This window comes from Suncus etruscus, chromosome 15 (assembly GCF_024139225.1).
Source record: "Suncus etruscus isolate mSunEtr1 chromosome 15, mSunEtr1.pri.cur, whole genome shotgun sequence".
Lineage (NCBI taxonomy): Eukaryota > Metazoa > Chordata > Mammalia > Eulipotyphla > Soricidae > Suncus > Suncus etruscus.
Genome location: NC_064862.1, coordinates 24221412 through 24239036, shown reverse-complemented (window position 1 = coordinate 24239036; position 17625 = coordinate 24221412). Strand labels below are relative to the sequence as shown.

The 17625-nt window shown below is 43.2% G+C and overlaps 2 protein-coding genes across 3 annotated transcripts in view; one reads left to right on the top strand and one right to left on the bottom strand.

The window, feature by feature from the left end:
* The window catches only part of KSR2 (kinase suppressor of ras 2), a 348927-nt gene that overhangs the window by 104895 nt on the left and 226407 nt on the right, over nt 1–17625 (bottom strand). The gene's annotated exons all lie outside the window — the stretch shown is intronic.
* On the top strand, nt 15532–16531 carry LOC126030695 (40S ribosomal protein S3a-like). The gene is given in 2 exon segments (XM_049788906.1): nt 15532–15680; nt 15860–16531. Coding segments are annotated over 2 exon segments (816 nt in total). The 5' UTR covers nt 15532–15534; the 3' UTR covers nt 16530–16531.

Below are 17625 nucleotides of genomic sequence, written 5' to 3'. Positions count from 1 at the left end.
ATATGAATCATATATATGATTTATATATGATATATGAATGTCTGTCCTACCTGTTTTGCCCCAGTAAGAAAAATATGGGGAGGCCCGGAAAGATAGCATGGCAGTAGGATGTTCGTCTTGCACACAACCAACCTGGGGTAAACCAGGGTTCCCAATTCAATTCCCGGCATCCTATCTGGTCCGAGCCTGCCAGGAGCCTGCCAGGAGCCAGGAGTAACCACACACTGCCGGGTGTGGCCCAAGAACCCAAAGAAAAATATGGGAAGACATTCTAGTAGCATTTGACTTTGGAAAGGATTCTGTCAGGTTTTCTAGCAGAAATTCTGGTCTCCAGGGTGACTCAGGAGCATGCAAAATGCCTAGAAAAGGAACTTCCTAGGAAAGGCAGGCTTGAATGTGACCTAAGACTGATGAGGGAAAGGGGAGTTGGCAGAAGGAAATCCAGGGGGCAGACCACTGTTGCAAACTCACTTCACTCAATCAGAAAACTGTATTAAATATTAATCAAATTCACAGCAGATGCAAAGAAACCCTTCTCCACCTCGAGTTGGAAACTCTTCGTCAAGGTCAAAGCCATAAAGAGTTGGTGACGATGATGCTGAGCGGGGCTTGTTTTCCATCCCTTGGTGGAACTGCTTGGAAAACAACCCACTGGACCCCATCAAAATTCCATGTGCATATTCGTTCTGACCTGACAGTCCTTTCTCCAGGCCTGGTACTTCTAGAAATGCTGTTTTCCCTGAGACACCTCTCTGGCCTCCCCAAAACGGTCCCAGCCTCCTTGCCTCTAGCCCCCTTCCTGCCTGCAACACTCATGCCATGCTTCTCTTGCAGCTTTGCCTCCAGAAGCTGGATGCATGTCTAGTTTGACAGGAACATTCTCCCCTGACCTAAAGACACCCACCCCCCATCCACACTGGGAACAACAGGCCTCAACAGACAGCCAAAGTATCGGGGGCTCATGTACTGTGGGAGATCCACAGATGCAGGGATTAAGGCTCTTCCTTTCTCTTTCAGGGCACATTTGTTTGGCTTTTTATTTTATTTTATTTATTTCATTTTTTTGCTTTTTGGACCACACTCAGTGGTGCTCCTGGTTCTGTTCAGAAATAGTTCCTGGCAGGCTTGGGGGACCATATAGGACATCAGGTATCGAATTCAGGTCTATCTTGGGTTGTCAGCATGCAAGGCAAACGCCTTACTGCTATACTATCATTCCAGCCCCCAATGGCTTCTTTATTTTAATAATAAATAGATTCTTTAATTGGATCACTGTGAGATACACAGTTACAAACTTACACAGTGGTTCATGGTTGGGTTTCAATCATAGAATGTCCAACATCCTTCACCAGCATACAGTTCTCACCTACCAATGTCCCCAATTTCCCTCCTGCCCTTCTCCCTGCCCTCTCCTCTGCCTGCCCTGGAACAGACATTCCCCCGCCCACACACACTCATTTTCTTTTTCTTTTAGACACCATGATTTACAATATTGTTACTGAAGCATTATCATGACTATCATTTTTTTCTTTTTTTCGGGTCACACCCGGCAGCGCTCAGGGTTTACTCCTGGCTCTATGCTCGGAAATAGCCCCTGGCAGGCACAGGGCACCATATGGGATGCTGGGATTTGAACCACTGTCCTTCTGCATGAAAAAAAATGCCTTACCTCCATGCTATCTCTCCGGTCCCATGCCTACATATCTTCTTTTTCAGCACCCAGTTCTTGACCAGACTGATCATTTCCAACTATCATTATCATAGCGATCTCTTCTCTGCCCTCACTGCATTTCCCTGCTCCTCTCTGTGACAAGTTTCCTACCAAGGTCTGGTCCTCCTGACTCTTGTCTCTGCATATTAATACCAATAATATCAATATTATTATTTTTTTTGTTTTTTTGTTTTTTTTTATTTTTGGGCCACACCCGGTAATGCTCAGGGGTTACTCCTGGCTATGTGCTCAGAAGTTGCTCCTGGCTTGGGGGACCATATGGGACACCGGGGGATCGAACTGCGGTCCGTCCAAGGCTAGCGCAGGCAAGGCAGGCACCTTACCTTTAGCGCCACCGCCCGGCCCCTTATTTTTTAAATATTACCAGGGCACCTCTGTGAGGCTTGGCTGGCTTCTCTAGACATTGTGTCCCAACATTCTCCACAAGAAACAGACACCCCTGCTGAGTCTCTGTAAGATTCACAATCAATAAACTCAAGGCTCTGCAGAGTCTTTCCCCATTCTGATTTCCCTTTGCCCTCACTCTCAAGAACCTGGTACCTGCCAAGTGGCACTTATTCCCTGCCTCAGACTGACTCCATGTCCTGAGGTGGCTAAATCAAATGGCAGTGTTCTCAGAGAACTGTAGAGAAAAATCTGGGCAAATATATTATGATGGAACCGGAATTTAAAATACTAAGTTATAAATGAGTGGCTAAAGAAACTGTGGTACATCTACACAGTGGAATACTATGCAGCCATTAGGAGAGATGAAGTCATGACATTTTCCTATACATGGATGAACGTGGAAACTATTATCTTGATTGAAATGAGTCAGGGGAGAAACACAGAATAATCTCTCTCATCTATGGGTTTTAAGAAAAGTAAAAAAAAAAATTATTGTAATGACATCCAGAGACAATAGAGATGAGGGCTGGAAGGACTGGCCATGATATGAAGCTTACCACAAAGAATAGAGAGTGCACTAACAACTACCATGACCATTATGAGTGAGAGAAGTAGAATGCCTGTTTTGAACACAGGCAGGGGGTGAGGGAAGATTGAGATGGGGGGCATTGGTGGTAGGAAGGTTGCACTGGTGAAAGAGGGTGGGTTTTTTGTTTGTTTTTTTGGTTTTTGGTTTTTGGGTCACACCCAGCAGCACTCAGGGTTTACTCCTGGCTAAGAGCTCAGAAATCACTCCTGGCATTCTCGGGGGACCATATGGGATTCTGGGATTTGAACCACTGTCCTTCTGCATGCTATCTCTCTGACTCCAGAGGGTGTTCTTTTTATGACTGAAGCCCAACTACTAACATGTTTGTAATCATGGTGCTTAAATAAAGACATTATTTTAAAAATAAAAGAAAATAAAAAGAAACACTACAAGTATACATGTGTTAGACTAACTAGTTCCTACCCTATTCAGTATTAGTTCTCCACTCTAGGGTGTGATTTGGTGATTAGATTACTGGGTCTCTCCCTACTCCCTTCTCCACCCTAGGGTGAAGCCTGGTTCTTGCTAATAAAGAGTCCAGGTCCCAGGAAGGCTGGACATTTATTTTCCGGTCTTCCTCCACTAACCTTCCTGCCTCTTAGGAGACGAAAGCTTGTGTGTTGGAATTCCTGAACTCGTTTTTACCCCCCCCCCCTTTCACTGTGTGGATTATTTCCTGCGTCTGCATTTGCTTCCAGACCTGTGTCTCTCCAGGTCCTGGTTTTGGAGCCTGAGGTTTCCTTCTCATATATGTACTGGCAAAAGACATCCTTCATATATTGCTAAGGGAAAATTGCAAACTGAAAATAAAGACAAACAAAAAAGAACACCTGGGGCCAGATAGATAGCAAGAGGTAAGGTTCGTGCCTTGTATTCCAATTTCTGGCACTGCCAGGAGTGTGATTCAACATGACCCCACCAGAAATAGAACCCCATGGGGGTGGGGTGGTGAGCAACAGACCTATTCTGCATGCAAGAGACTTAGGTTTGAGTCCCAACATCAAAGAAAATAATAAAAAGGGAGAGGAAACAGAAAAGAAAATAGTGGTGGAAGAGGACACTCTGATGGGTTTCCAGGGACATGTTTTGACCTTGGGATTTAAGGATAAACTTGTCCATTGTTTAAAATTGTTGCACTGAGTATAATTGCTTCTTTTTTTTGTGATTAAAACAATGACAAAAAAATATCTAGAGAAAAATTGTTCTAAGGATGTGATCGGGCAGAAAGTACACAAATGAATGGTTAGGGATAAACTTATTTGGGCTAGGAAGGAAAAGCTCTCTCTCTCTCTCTCTCTCTCTCTCTCTCTCTCTCTTGCTCGCTTGCTTGCTCTCTCTCTGGATGGGCTCTTTAAAACTGTAGCTCATTATATGATAAAATGTGATTTTAATACCGCTATTAGGAGGAAATGGTTGATCCCGTTGAAAGGGAGCCTTCGAGAAGTTGAAAAGCAAAGGCTGTTGACATCTCCATGCCGAGAAAGGTCTCTTAATATCTCTCTGTTGGACTCCGGGGCGTTCAGCTGTGGAGACTTGGGGAGAGGAAAATGAATCGACATTCTGAGGCTGACTTTTAATTTACACCCGTGAAATAATTTTGACGGTCGTTTCTAAGTGTTTAACTAATGTTTATTCTGGAAATGTCACCACTGGCTCTGAAATTTGCTTTGATGGCCTCTGAATATTACCTCTTTATTAATAAACACGTGAGGCCCAAGCTATTCTCTGCTTCTGATCCTGCATTCTTTTTTATGACGAGCCGACACTTGGCTTGAACTTGGCTCACAGGGGGTTGTGGTGAAGACAAAAGTGACCTTAAGGGAACATCTATTTAAGTTCTTCTCTCTTCCCACTTAAGCATGCACGGGGCAGCACCCAGGGGATCCTGGGCATCTAGGGTATCTCCCACTTTGACTTTGAGAGAAAGAATCTTTGGGCAACAATGCAGATGACTCTCACCTCATCCCCATTTTCTATTCTTCAGGTGAGAGACCTAACCACTCAGAGGGCTGTGAAAGAGTTTTCTCTCCTCTTTTTTCCCTTCCTTTTCCTTCCCATCCCTTCCCTCCTCTTCCCTTCCTTCTCTTCCCTTTTCCTTCACTTCTCTTCCCTACCCTTCCTTCCTTTCTCTCCCTTTCCCTTCCTGCTTCTTCCCTTTCCTCCCTTCCCTCCCTTTCCTTCCTTCCCTCCCTTTTCCTTCTCTTCCTTTTTTTCCCCTTCCCTCCCCTTCCCTTCTATTCCCTTCTCTTCCCTTCCCTCTTCCCTTTTCTTCTCTCCCTCCCCTCCCGTCCCCTCCTCTCCCCTCCACTTCCCTCTTCTTCCTTCCCTTCCCTTCCCTTTCTCCTTTCTTCCTTCCCCCCCTCCCCTCTCTTCTCTTCTCCAGTGGCAGCCAAATCAGTGAGGTGTTTTCCTAGCCCCTTTGTTCACATCTCCTTTCCTTCCTTCATCCATTCATGAATGGAAAAATAAAGCACAGTAAGAGTCAGGCTAAGGAGTCGCCTCCAGCAGTACTTGGGGATAAGCCCTCTGGACTTAAGAGGTTGGTCAAGGTGGACCTGCTGTGGACTTGTCTGTATGCATGTTCTCTGGAGTTCAAGGCCCTTCTGAAATTTTACTGCTTTTTATCATAGGGTGGGAGATTGGGGGTGAGGGTTCTCTTTTTTTAAATCTCTTCAAGTTCTTCTTTAGTCTCTTGGTGGCCTCTCCCTCTGCTGTCCCGATTACAAATGAGACCTTTTTTTATTTTTTAACGTGTCCAGACATCTTGCATACATTCCTTTTTAGTGTTTTCTATTTTTATTTTCCCCATTGTGCTTCGGCCTAGATTATTTCCTTCTGACTCATCACTCAGTTCACTAATTCTCCCTTCAAAGGTATCCAGGTTCCTCTTATGTCCACCTATTGAGTGATTCATTTTGGTTATTATCGTTTCCAAGTCTCAAATGCCCATTTTGTTGTATTAGAGTCTTCTGTCGCTGCCAAAATTCATCATCTTGTCACCTAATTTTTTTTAGTCTATCACAACTGTAGTTGTTTAGAAAGTTCATAGGCTACAGTGAGACAGAGACCACACAGCTGTAGGTATTTCAAAGGCATTTTGCTGTGTGTGGAAGTCAAAAGAAGAATGCCTGCCTTCTAAATCAATTTATAGAAAACTGAAAAATGCAAATACATCCCGACAGACAATTTAGCTGATGGGAAGAGGGAGATGGAGGGACTAACTAGAAAGAAAAAAATAAAAACTTTTTGGGGAGAGATAGAAATGTTTCAAACCTCCAGAGCAATGTCAAGTGTCTACAAGTGCAAACATTTGTCAAAACACATGTAACAAATACACTTCAATGGCTGCAATTTATAATACCTCAATTGTACTGGTTTTTAAAAAAAAACTAAATTCAACCCAGACCAGCTGGGGAGATAGCTCCTAATTCTGAAAACTCCCCATGTACAGGAATTAAAACATTAAATTATGAAAAAAAAAATAAAAATAACAGATAAAGTCCTTGTTTGCTAATTCAAATATCTGGGTCCCCTCTGGGTCTGTCTTTGTCTCCTGGTTTGAAAATCATGTCATTTTACCTCCTAATAGGCCTGGTGTTTTTTTTTTTAATTGAATTCTCGAAATTGTGCATGAAATTTTTTGAGGAGATAATTTGAGTTTCTGGATGATGTTACTTTTCTCCAGAGAGGACTGAAATTTTGCTGTTGGCAAGCAGTTAAGGGAGAGGGCAAATCACATTAATCCAGTAAGAAACAGAGCAGACTGAAAGTTCAGCTTCACTTTTATCAGTGCTGTTTGATTCCTGCCTCTCCAGCCCTTGAGAACGCAGCCAGAAGAGTAAGAGATAGGAATAGTCTTTGCAAATGCTCCCTACTGTGGAGCCTCAATTTCTGTCCCTAGGTTCCCAAGAGGGTAAGAAATTCGGCCTGGGGCCGGACAGATAGCACAGCGACAATTGCCTTACAAGCAGCCGATCCAGGACCAAAGGTGGTTGGTTCGAATCCGGTGTCCCATCTGGTCCCCCGTGCCTGCCAGGAGCTATTTCTGAGCAGACAGCCAAGAGTAACCCCTAAGCACCGCCGGGTGTGGCCCAAAAACAAACAAACAAACAAACAAAAAAATTCGGCCTGTTTCTTGGTTTCTGGTGCTGTGGAAATAGCCCTCTTGAATCATGGGGGCACATCTCTGAGCCTCTGTTTTTTTGTTGTTGTTGTTGTTTTTGGGGGAAGGGGTGTCACCTGTGAGGTTGATAGAGACTTTGCAGTAGATTTTCCAAAGTATCTGGCCTGGGGCCGGAGCAATAGTACTGTTCAGAAGTCACTTGTTCTCCACTGATGCCAATCTGTTTGCTGACACTTCATTTAATTCTCCTATGTACTGCCAGGAGTGATAACTGAGCATAGAGCCAGGCATAAGCCCTGAGTACACATAGGTGTGACCCAAACTCATTCTCCAACCTTAAATATATTGTCTGGCATTTTTCTGGTTATTCTTTTACAGTAGGGCAAACTCAACTGAGCCAGTCTCTCCAATAACATTTCTATTTTTTCTTGGTAGGAGAAAAATTCCACAATATAAGAACAGCTTAGTGTGGCCAGAGCAATAGAACAACAAGTTGGGCATTGCCCTTACATATGCAGCCAATCTGAGTTTGATCCTCAGCATAGAATATGGTTCCCCCAAGCACTGCCAGGAGTGATTCCTGAGTGCAGAGCCATGATACATACCCCTGAGCACTGCCAGGTATGGCCCAAAACAAAAGAAGAGAAGCTTAGCATGCCTGGATCATAAACTTCCACAGGAAGTTTTCCAGAGGAAACATAGATCTAGGGCCTATACAATATTTTTAAGGAACTCACAACTTACCTTTTTTTTTTTTCAGTGAAAACTGCTGCTATAAAGCAGTACTTATTAAAACAGCATGGTATTTGGAATAAAGACAGTAGAATAGACTTGAATATCCTAATACTGACCCTAATGTATATGACCAATTAATCTTTGATAAAGGGCAAGAAATGCAAAATGATCAAAAAAAACCTTTTCAACAAGTGGTATTGAAATAAAAAGCAGTCAACTATCTGCAAAACAGTGAACTATCTTAAATGCTTTCCACAAAAGTCAAATCAAAATGGACTAAAGACCTTGATATCAGACCTGAAACCATAAGGTACACAGAAGTAAAAGTAGGCAAAACACTCTATGACAGTGAAGCTCAAGGTATCTTCAAGATAAAGAACCACTGGCCAAGCTAGTGGAAACAAAGATAAACAGAGAAAGCTAAAACAAAGATAAACTAAGAAGCTTCTTCACCTCAAAGGAGACAGTGACTAGAATCCAAAAACTACACAGAATGGAAGAAAGTATTCACCCAAAATCCATCTGATAAGGGGTTAATATCCAAAATACACAGGACACTGATAGAGCTTAGGAAGAAAAGAAATATCTAATCCCATCCAAAAATGGAAAGAAGAGATGAACAGAAACTTCCTCAAAGAAAAAATACAGATGGCCAAAAAGCACATAAAAATGCTCCACATCACGAATCATCAGGGAGATGCAAATCAAAACAACAATGAAAATCACCTCACACCACAGAGACTTGGACACATCACAAAGAACAAGGACAACCAGTGCTGGCCTGGACGTGGGGAGAAAGGGACTCTTATTCACTGCTGGTGGGAATGTTGACTGGCCTAGCATTTTTGGAAAACAATATGCATGTCTTCAAAAAACTAGAAATTGAACTCTCATATGACCCAGCAATACCACTTCTAGGAATATATACCCCTCAGGAACCCCAAAATATAATGCAAAACTTCACTCTATATAATATAATGCCCTCTGCACTCCTATTTTCATTGTAGCACTGTTCATGATATGATAGCCAGAATCTGGAAACAACCCAAGTGTCCAAGAACAGATAAATGGATTAAGAAATGGTGGTACAGGGCCAGAGCAATAGCACAGTGGGTAGGGTGTTTGCCTTGCACTGAGTTGACCCAGGTTCAATTCCTAGCATCCCATATGGTCTCCCAAGCCTACAAGGAGTGTAGAGTCCTTGTACAAGGTGTACAAGCCTACAAGGGTGCAGAGTCAAGAGTAAACTCTGAATGCTGCTGGGTGTGTTCCCAACCACCACCAAGAAAGAAAGAGTGGTACATCTACACAATGGAAAACTACACAGCTGTTAGGAATAATGAAATTTACTTATATATGGAATATAGTGATGAGCAAAATGAGTCAGAGGGAGAGAAATAGACTTAGAATAATTGAACTCATTTGTGGGATATTAAAAATAAAACATAGTCTGGTATTAATACCCACCCACAATAGAGATGAGGGCCAGGAGGATCAGTCCATGGTAGGAAGCTTGTCACAAAGAGCGGGGCAGTACCATTAGGACAGAGAAGGGACCACTAGGACAAGAATATTTAGATATGATCACTCTGAATAAGAACTAGCTGCCAGGGCAGAGAGATAGCATGGAGGTAGGGCATTTGCCTTGCATGCTGAAGGAAGTGGTTCGAATCCTGGCATCCCATATGGTTCCCCGAGCCTGCCAGGAGCGATTTCTGAGCATAGAGCCAGGAGTAACCCGTGAACGCTGCTGGGTATGATCCCAAAACAAAACAAAACAAAGCAAAAACAACAAAACAAAACAAAAAAGAACTGGCTACCAAAGGGAGATAAAGTGATAGGCATGATATCCCTTCAGTAACAATATTGCAAACCATAGTGTCTAAAAGGGGAAAAATGAGAGAGAGAGAGAGAGAGAGAGAGAGAGAGAGAGAGAGAGGAGAGAGGGGGAGAGAGAGAGAGAGAGAGAAGAAAAATATCTGCCCCGGAGGAAGGAGAGAGAGAGGGCAGGGGGGAAAGAAGGCAGGAGGGAAAGTGAGGACATCGGTGGAAAAAAGTTATGCACTGATATTGTACTTGAATGACTAAAACTCAATCAGCAACAACTTTTGTACCTGGTATCTCATGGTGATCTAATTAAAAATTTTATTTATGAAAGAAAGAAAGAAAGAAAGATAAGATGAGAAAAAAAAAAAAGAAAAAAAAAAATAAAAAGAAAAAAGATAAAGAAAAGAAGAAAGAAAGAAGAAAGAAAGAAAGAAAGAAAGAAAGAAAGAAAGAAAGGAAGGGGGAAGGAAGGAAGGAAGGAGGGAAGGAAGGAAGGAAGGAAGGAAGGAAGGAAGGAAGGAAGGAAGGAAGGAAGGAGAGAGAAAGAAGAAAGAAAGAAAATAAAAGAGGAAGAAGGGAAGGAAAAAAGGGAGAAAGAAAGAAAAGAAGGGAGGAGGGAGGGATAGAGAGAAAGAAGGAAGGAAGGAAGGAAGGAAGGAAGGAAGGAAGGAAGGAAGGAAGGAAGGAAGGAAGGAAGGAAGGAAGGAAGGAATAAAATCATTGGTACCATGAAGTCAGCCGAACTGCCAACCCACCATGCAGTCAGCCAGAAAATAATCAACTTCCTGTTTCTACCACACCATGAAAATGCACACACACAGCCTGTCAGAGCATCTTCAGCGAGGCCAATGCCCTAGCCAGCTTCAGCCTTCTCAGAGGGATCCACGAACACCTTTCTTTAAAAGCCGACCACTTTTTGGAGGTAGGATTTACATAACAGAAACACATGCTTTATTTTTTTAAGCATCCAGTTGAGTGGTTGGGGTCAAAGATTTGGAGCTGTGCTTATCACCAAAAGCTGATCTGAGACTGTTTCCTTCACCTCACAAGACATTCAGTCCCCACAGAGTCCCACCAGCCCCCACCCTTCCATCTCCAGGCTCCGGCATCTAATAATTTACTGTCTCAATCCATTTGTCTTTTGTGGACATTTCATACAAATGAAATCATATGGTATATGGTCCTGTACGTCTTGTCTCCTTTCATTTATCAAAGCGGATCTTGCATGTAGGTACTGTTAGTCATTTTACAGAAGAAGAAATGGAGGGTTGGAGAGGTTAAAAGACTTGTCCAAACCTGATCAGCTGGCTTAGGACAAGGGCAATGAGATTTGAACCCATGTCTGAGAATTCTCTCTTGCTCTCTCTCTCTCTCTCTAGCTCTCTCTCTCTCTTTCACTTTCTCTCTCTCACTTTCTGTCTCTGCCACCAGCTGAGGCAAGTTGCCTGGAGTCTCTGCTTGTTAGATGAAATAACATTTGGTTTAGCACTTAGCTTATGGTACTTATGAATTGGAATTAGTGCACCCTATTTGGTTTTTACCCTGTCCTCTCCTCACCCCATTTCCTCCAACGTACCATTCTGAGTATATTTCCTGCCCTTATTTGATATTTACCTTGAGATTATACAATCGAGTTATTGTTGACCAAAGGAAAATAAAGGAAGGGAAAAATGAAGAAAGGAGAGAATACTCAGGCACAGTTAATTTGCAGATTAACTACTGCTAAAGCTACTGCATGACAGAGTGTATTTATACCATGGAGATATAAGTGAAGTTTGTTCTCTGTAGCTTCTAGGGGAAGCAAAGCCAATAGAAGGAGTCCATGTTTTACCCCTGGGACTGAGGCTAGGTTGAGGTTGTGTTCTGTGGATAATGACCAATAATCACTATGTGATTATTTCCCTTTATTTTAGGGACTTTCATTTCTCATTCTTGGGATTCAGACATCATCTCCCATCATTGCTATTAAAGTAATCAAAACAAAACCCCTGAGCATACAGGGGGTGCCCACCCTGGGCACCTGCCTGTAATCAGAACAGGAAGGCACACAGCTCAAGTCCTGACATGCAAGGAATTGTACTTCCGGTTGACTCCATTCTGCACCATCTTGGCAGATCAAGAGGATGGGTAGAGCAAGAATCCATTTTCCTGCATCCACTTCCAGGTGCAGGTGGAGAACATGAACCATTGCTTGTAGTTCTGTGACCAGCACCCAACCAGGGCCATTCCTCAGGAGTCAGGCTTTGAAGGTGCTAATGTCATATGAACGTGATGAAGGGTACTGTATTTTCTGGCATATAAGACGACTTTTGAAACAAACAAACAAACAAAGTCAACTGAAAATCGGTTTCAATATGATGCTAAACGCGAATTGTCTGAATATTGCCACGAAAGGAATTTTCCAACTCGATCCTGCACCAATCACTGCAAGGCTGCTCGGACCGCCTCTCTAATTCAGCCAATCCAAGCAGGCTTTTTATGCATGCAAATTAGACAATGTTCTGGACCCGAATCTACACTGTAAAAAGTCTGCTCAGATGGGCCAGAGTCAGAGAGGAAGTCTATGACAGTATAACCTTTGGAATTTTGCTTGTTGTGATTGGCTCACTGTGGTTCATACAGTTGCAGCACAGGAACGTTATGTCTGATACAGTGAATATAGGCCTAAACCTTTAACTGCAAAATTAGGGGGTTGTCTTATACGCCCAGTCTTCTTATAAGCCGGAGGTACATACTTAGAAGCTACTGAGTACTTTTGCATTTTATCATGAGTTTGCTATCAAACCATCAAAATTTGATGGTTTTAGTTTCATCCCAAAGTCAAATATAAAAATTATCAGCCATCTAGACCTTTTCTCCATGAGCCACCCTCTATCACCATCACCAATAGCTCCATGCTTTTGCCTCCATGATATGAATTTACAAAAGGAAATGATGGGACCGCAGGCTGTCTATGTATATATTGAAGGTACCTCTGCAACCCTTATCCTATCACTTTAGAAGACCAAGGGATGGCTTTTTGCTTTGAACATTTTTTTTTGAGGGCATTTATTTTTTGTTTGTGGGCTAGTCTAGTTGAGTTCTAACCTTATTTCCAGTTCTATGTTCAGGGATGACTCTTGCTGGAACTTAGAGAGCTATATGTTACCAGGAATCAAACCTGGGTCAGTTGTGTGCAACTTAATGCCTGTAGAATCTCTTTGACCCTCTAAGGATAATGTGGTCCAGTCTATGTGAGATGCATAATTGATTTGGTCTCACATGAAAGATGTACCAGTTGCCAAACTCAAGTTCATCTTGAGTTTAAGGCCATCTTAATCATGAGATTAAGGCCATTTCCCTAAGTTACCCCCTACAGACACACAATGCAACCTTAGGTATGTTGCTATATGTCTGTGCACCTCTGATTATAAAAAAGGGCAAGGATGGAAAATAAAAGTGCCCTTTCTGGGGCTGGAGAGATAGCATGGAGGTAAGGCATTTGCCTTTCATGCAGGAGGTCATCATTTCGAATCCCGGTGTCCCACATGGTCCCCCGTGCCTGCCAGGAGCAATTTCTGAGCCTGGAGCCAGGAATGACCCCTGAGCACTGCTGGGTGTGACACAAAAACCACCAAAAAAAAAAAGTGCCCTTTCTCTTGAGACTAACTAGTAGTTAAGATGTGATTTGCTCAGGATTAAATCATTTTCAGCATCTTATTTTACACATGTAATTCGAGAACTCAGAGAACCAACATTGCTGAGATTTACAATCAGCCTTCACAGACTGCACCCCAAACATCTGCAAAGCAAAGAAAGATCTTCTGGCAGACAGTCTCTTTAATAAGACAACAGAAGTTACTTTATTCAACCCGCATCTCCTTCTTAATGAGCCTATTTGTGCAATTTGAATGTTGTGCAATTTAGTTATCAAGATTCTTTTCTCCCTGTCCCCAGAAGACAAGGTCAAACAGGCTTAAACACATGGTTAATACCTTCCTTCACCTTCAACAAAGGTGGCGCCATGTCTAACACACTGGTTGGAGGGGTTCTCGCATCTGCAGAAGACAGCCAGGTCCATTATACATGCTGAAGCTCCAATTAAAATCAATCTTTGGAATCTCAAACTTCTTAGGCATATTTTTTTACTCCACATTTAGGAATCAGAAGAAATTGTTCCCCCAAACCAACTCAAGCTGATTGATTTCCCTCAACAAATATTTACCGAACCTCTTTTATATTCCAACCATGAGAGCAGATGCCAGAAATATGAGAGCCAAGCCATGACCGCTGGCTTGCCTCAGAATGGATGAGGTCTGGGAGGAGGACAAGGAGACAAATAACAATGAAGAGATTTTGAGTAGGGCAGGTGTGGGGACAGAGGATGCTGACAGGAATGGCTGGTAGAATCATCTTGGAAGAAGTTGATGTGAAAGCCAGAGTGTCCACTGCTGATCTGTGATTCCAGGCAAGAATCTAACTTAACCTCTAGCATTTTCTTTCTCTTGAAATTTCAAAATGTCTAAGGTTGGCTCCGTGCCTCCTGAACCATCAGGGGCATCTGAGGCTAAAATGAAGCTGAATTACCACCTAATATTGGCATCATATTATTCTACTTTCTTTATGGCCCTCAAAGCTGAAAGCTGTTAACATTCATACATTAGAGAGGGATAGAACAGCTGAACTGTTCTCATAAACATGTCCTCCTGGAAGGGAATTCAAGAAGAGACCAACAGGAAGCCAAGAAGGAGATCAAGCTGAGCATTTCTCCAGACCAAGGCCACAGGGTGAGCCCAGGTTTGGTTCTGAGTTTATTGGTGGCCAGATCAAAGAGGTTCTCAGGCTAGTCACAGGATTCACAAACTTTCAGATCATAAGCAAACACCATAAGTGTGTACAAGCCATGACTCATGCTGATCCCCAGCATCAGTAATAAATCATCTGCTTCCATTGCAATCAAAGCCCTCAACAACACCCTATGGGCAGTTCCTAACATCAGTGAAGGATGGGATACAGGAGCCCAAAATGTCAGCCAACAGGAAGAGTTCTAGGGGAGACAAAACGGATGTAGCACTAGCAAACTCATCCCTACACATCCGTAAGCTTTGCTCCCTTGAGATCCCCTCTTATAGCACAAACCCCAGTGTGTCAACCCCAAGTGCCTGTCCACCACTTCCCTAGAGGCTTTAACCAGACTTAAAGTTCCAGTCCCGGTACCCAAGCATCAGATGGTGGTCAGAGGAGAACCCAGGAAAACCTCAAGTAGCTGAGAGTTCTGTCTGGCACACAGAGGAGCAATCCAGAAGCACCTGAATACCTCCAATGCTCTGGGTCACTAACCCCTGGGGTGTCACCCATGTCATTGCTAAGGACTGCCACATTGCAGGGGCTTAACTGTGTTGCAAGTGAAGAGAAGGAAATGTGCAAAAGTCCTGGGCAAGGGGCAGAACTGGGAGAAATCAGTGTTGTGAGAAAGGGTAGGAAACACGTGTGTGTGTGTGTGTTTGTGTGTGTGTGTGTGTGTGTGTGTGTGTGTGTGTGTGTGTGTGTGTGTGTGGGAAGGAGAACTGGGGGTTGGGGAAGATACTAGAGAAAGCCCCAGGCAGAAGGACCAGACTATCTGGAATCTGGCGGGCCATGGGGGTCTCTGTTTTTTGGCCTAAGAGTATCAAAGACTGTGGAGCCCCATAAGGACATTTAATAGGGTTTAACTAACCAATTCTGTCTTCAGCACAGGCCCAGCAGGTTCCAGCCATGGGAGGGAATGAGAAAGGGCCGAGGACACAAAAGAGTAAGGAGCCAAAGCTGCCACGCTGTTGGCTCCACTATGGACATGTGGGTGGACTGATGTTCCACTGGATGCAAATAGGCACTTCTGGGTGATGATGAGGGGTGCCCATGGGCAGTTGGAAAAAGACTGTGAATAGCTATTTCCAGTACTGTTGACCAGCTGACCCGGGTTCAATCTCAGGCATTGCATAAGGTCCCTGAGCCTGCCAGAAGTGATTTCTGAGTCCAGAGCCAGGAGTGCCACCCAAGTGCCACTGGGTATGGCCCCCAAACAAAACAAAACAAAAATCTCTGACTCCAGATTTACAGCAAGAGTGAAAGAGCAAAACAAAACCAGAGAACTGCCTTTTGGCTCTCTGAGCAAGCGGCACCATGGTGGTCAGCAAAAATAAGCAGCTTACCAAAGGTGGCCAAAAGGGAGCCAAGAAGAAAGTGGTTGATCCATTTTCTAGGAAAGACTGGTATGACGTGAAAGCACCTGCAATGTTCAATATAAGAAATATTGGGGGGCTGGTGAGGTGGCGCTAGAGGTAAGGTGTCTGCCTTGCAAGCACTAGCCAAGGAAGGACCTCGGTTCGATCCCCTGGTGTCCCATATGGTCCCCCCAAGCCAATTTCTGAGTGCTTAGCCAGGAGTAACCCCTGAGCATCAAACGGGTGTGGCCAAAAAACAAAAAACAAAACAAAACAAAACAAAGAAATATTGGGAAGATGCTTGTCACTAGGACCCAAGGAACCAAAACTGCATCCGATGGCCTCAAGGGTCGTGTGTTCAAAGTGAGCCTGGCTGATCTGCAGAATGATGAAGTTGCATTGAGGAAATTCAAGCTAATTACGGAGGATGTTCAGGGCAAAAACTGCCTGACAAACTTCCATGGCATGGAGCTCACTCGTGACAAAATGTGCTCCATGGTCAAAAAATGGCAGACTATGATTGAAGCTCATGTTGATGTCAAGACCACTGATGGTAATTTGCTTCGTCTGTTCTGTGTTGGCTTCACTAAGAAGCATAATAATCAGATCAGGAAGACCTCTTATGCTCAGCATCAACAAGTTCACTAGATTCGGAAAAAGATGATGGAAATCATGACTCGAGAGGTGCAAACAAATGACTTCAAAGAGGTGGTCAATAAATTGATTCCAGATAGTATTGGGAAAGATATAGAAAAGGCTTGCCAGTCTATTTACCCACTCCATGATGTCTTCGTTAGAAAAGTAAAAATGCTGAAGAAGCCCAAGTTTGAGTTGGGGAAACTCAGGGAGCTTCATGGTGAAGGTGACAGTTCTGGAAAAGCTACTGGAGATGAGACAGGTGCTAAAGTAGAAAGAGCTGATGGATATGAACCACCAGTGCAAGAATCTGTTTAAAATCCAGGCTTTCACTGGTAACAAATAAAAAGGTTTTATTTGTTGTGTTTAAATAAAAAGAAAAGAAAACCAGAGAACTGCTATTCTCTTTTTTTTTTTGTTTTTTGTTTTTTGGGCCACACCCAGCGGTGCTCAGGGGTTACTCCTGGCTGTCTGCTCAGAAATAGCTCCTGGCAGGCACGGAGGACCATATGGGACACCGGGATTCGAACCAACCACCTTTGGTCCTGGATTGGCTGCTTGCAAGGCAAACGCCGCTGTGCTATCTCTCCGGGCCTCAGAACTGCTATTCTAACTCTGCAAACCTGAACTCCCATAACTACCTCTCTGTAGTTTGAAAAAGATATATTTGAATCTCTTACCTTGTGATCCAGAAAGAAAAAGAAAACCAAAGTTATGCTTCTTCTTTGTGATGATGATTAATCTAGGCCCTCGATTCTCTATCTTAAAAAACATCTCGACTTTTATCTCCATCTTTATGCCTAATTATTTCTTCATCTATATTCCAATATGCTAAATATTGTGATAATAAATTGAGATAAGCTTTCCTCGGTTCCTTTCCTACATCGCCTGTTTGTTAATTAAGACTCAGAGTCTCAAAATAAAAGGGGGGGGGGGGCTCAATGTGGTCTGTGTACTCACAAATAAGATGAATCAACTGACTTGGGGCCAGGATGAAGATAATTATCATTATTTGTCAAAGGATGATAACACAACAAAGAAGTATGTTTAAGCCAAAAAGCACTCTCGAAAATGGGAGCTGCTATTATCATTCATTAAGCAAAATTCTAAAGTTGAAAAAAAAGCATTCAAGACCTTAGTGATCACTTTTTTATTCCAGTGGGAGAAAAAGATGAGACAGGATTCTCCATGGTCAGATGTCTGGAATGTCCACAAATTTAGGGGCACACTAAGGGCTCCCAACCCCCAACTTTCATAGGCAAAGAGTGAATGTAGAGAGTTACTGGTCTTGGTGGGGATGGGGACAACTGAGTACAATTGTCACTACAAACAAGAGATTCTCTCAAGAGAGCTCACAAGACTTGGCCACTTCTGGGTTGCCAAGCACAGAGGTCAGTGAGAGAAACTTCCACTA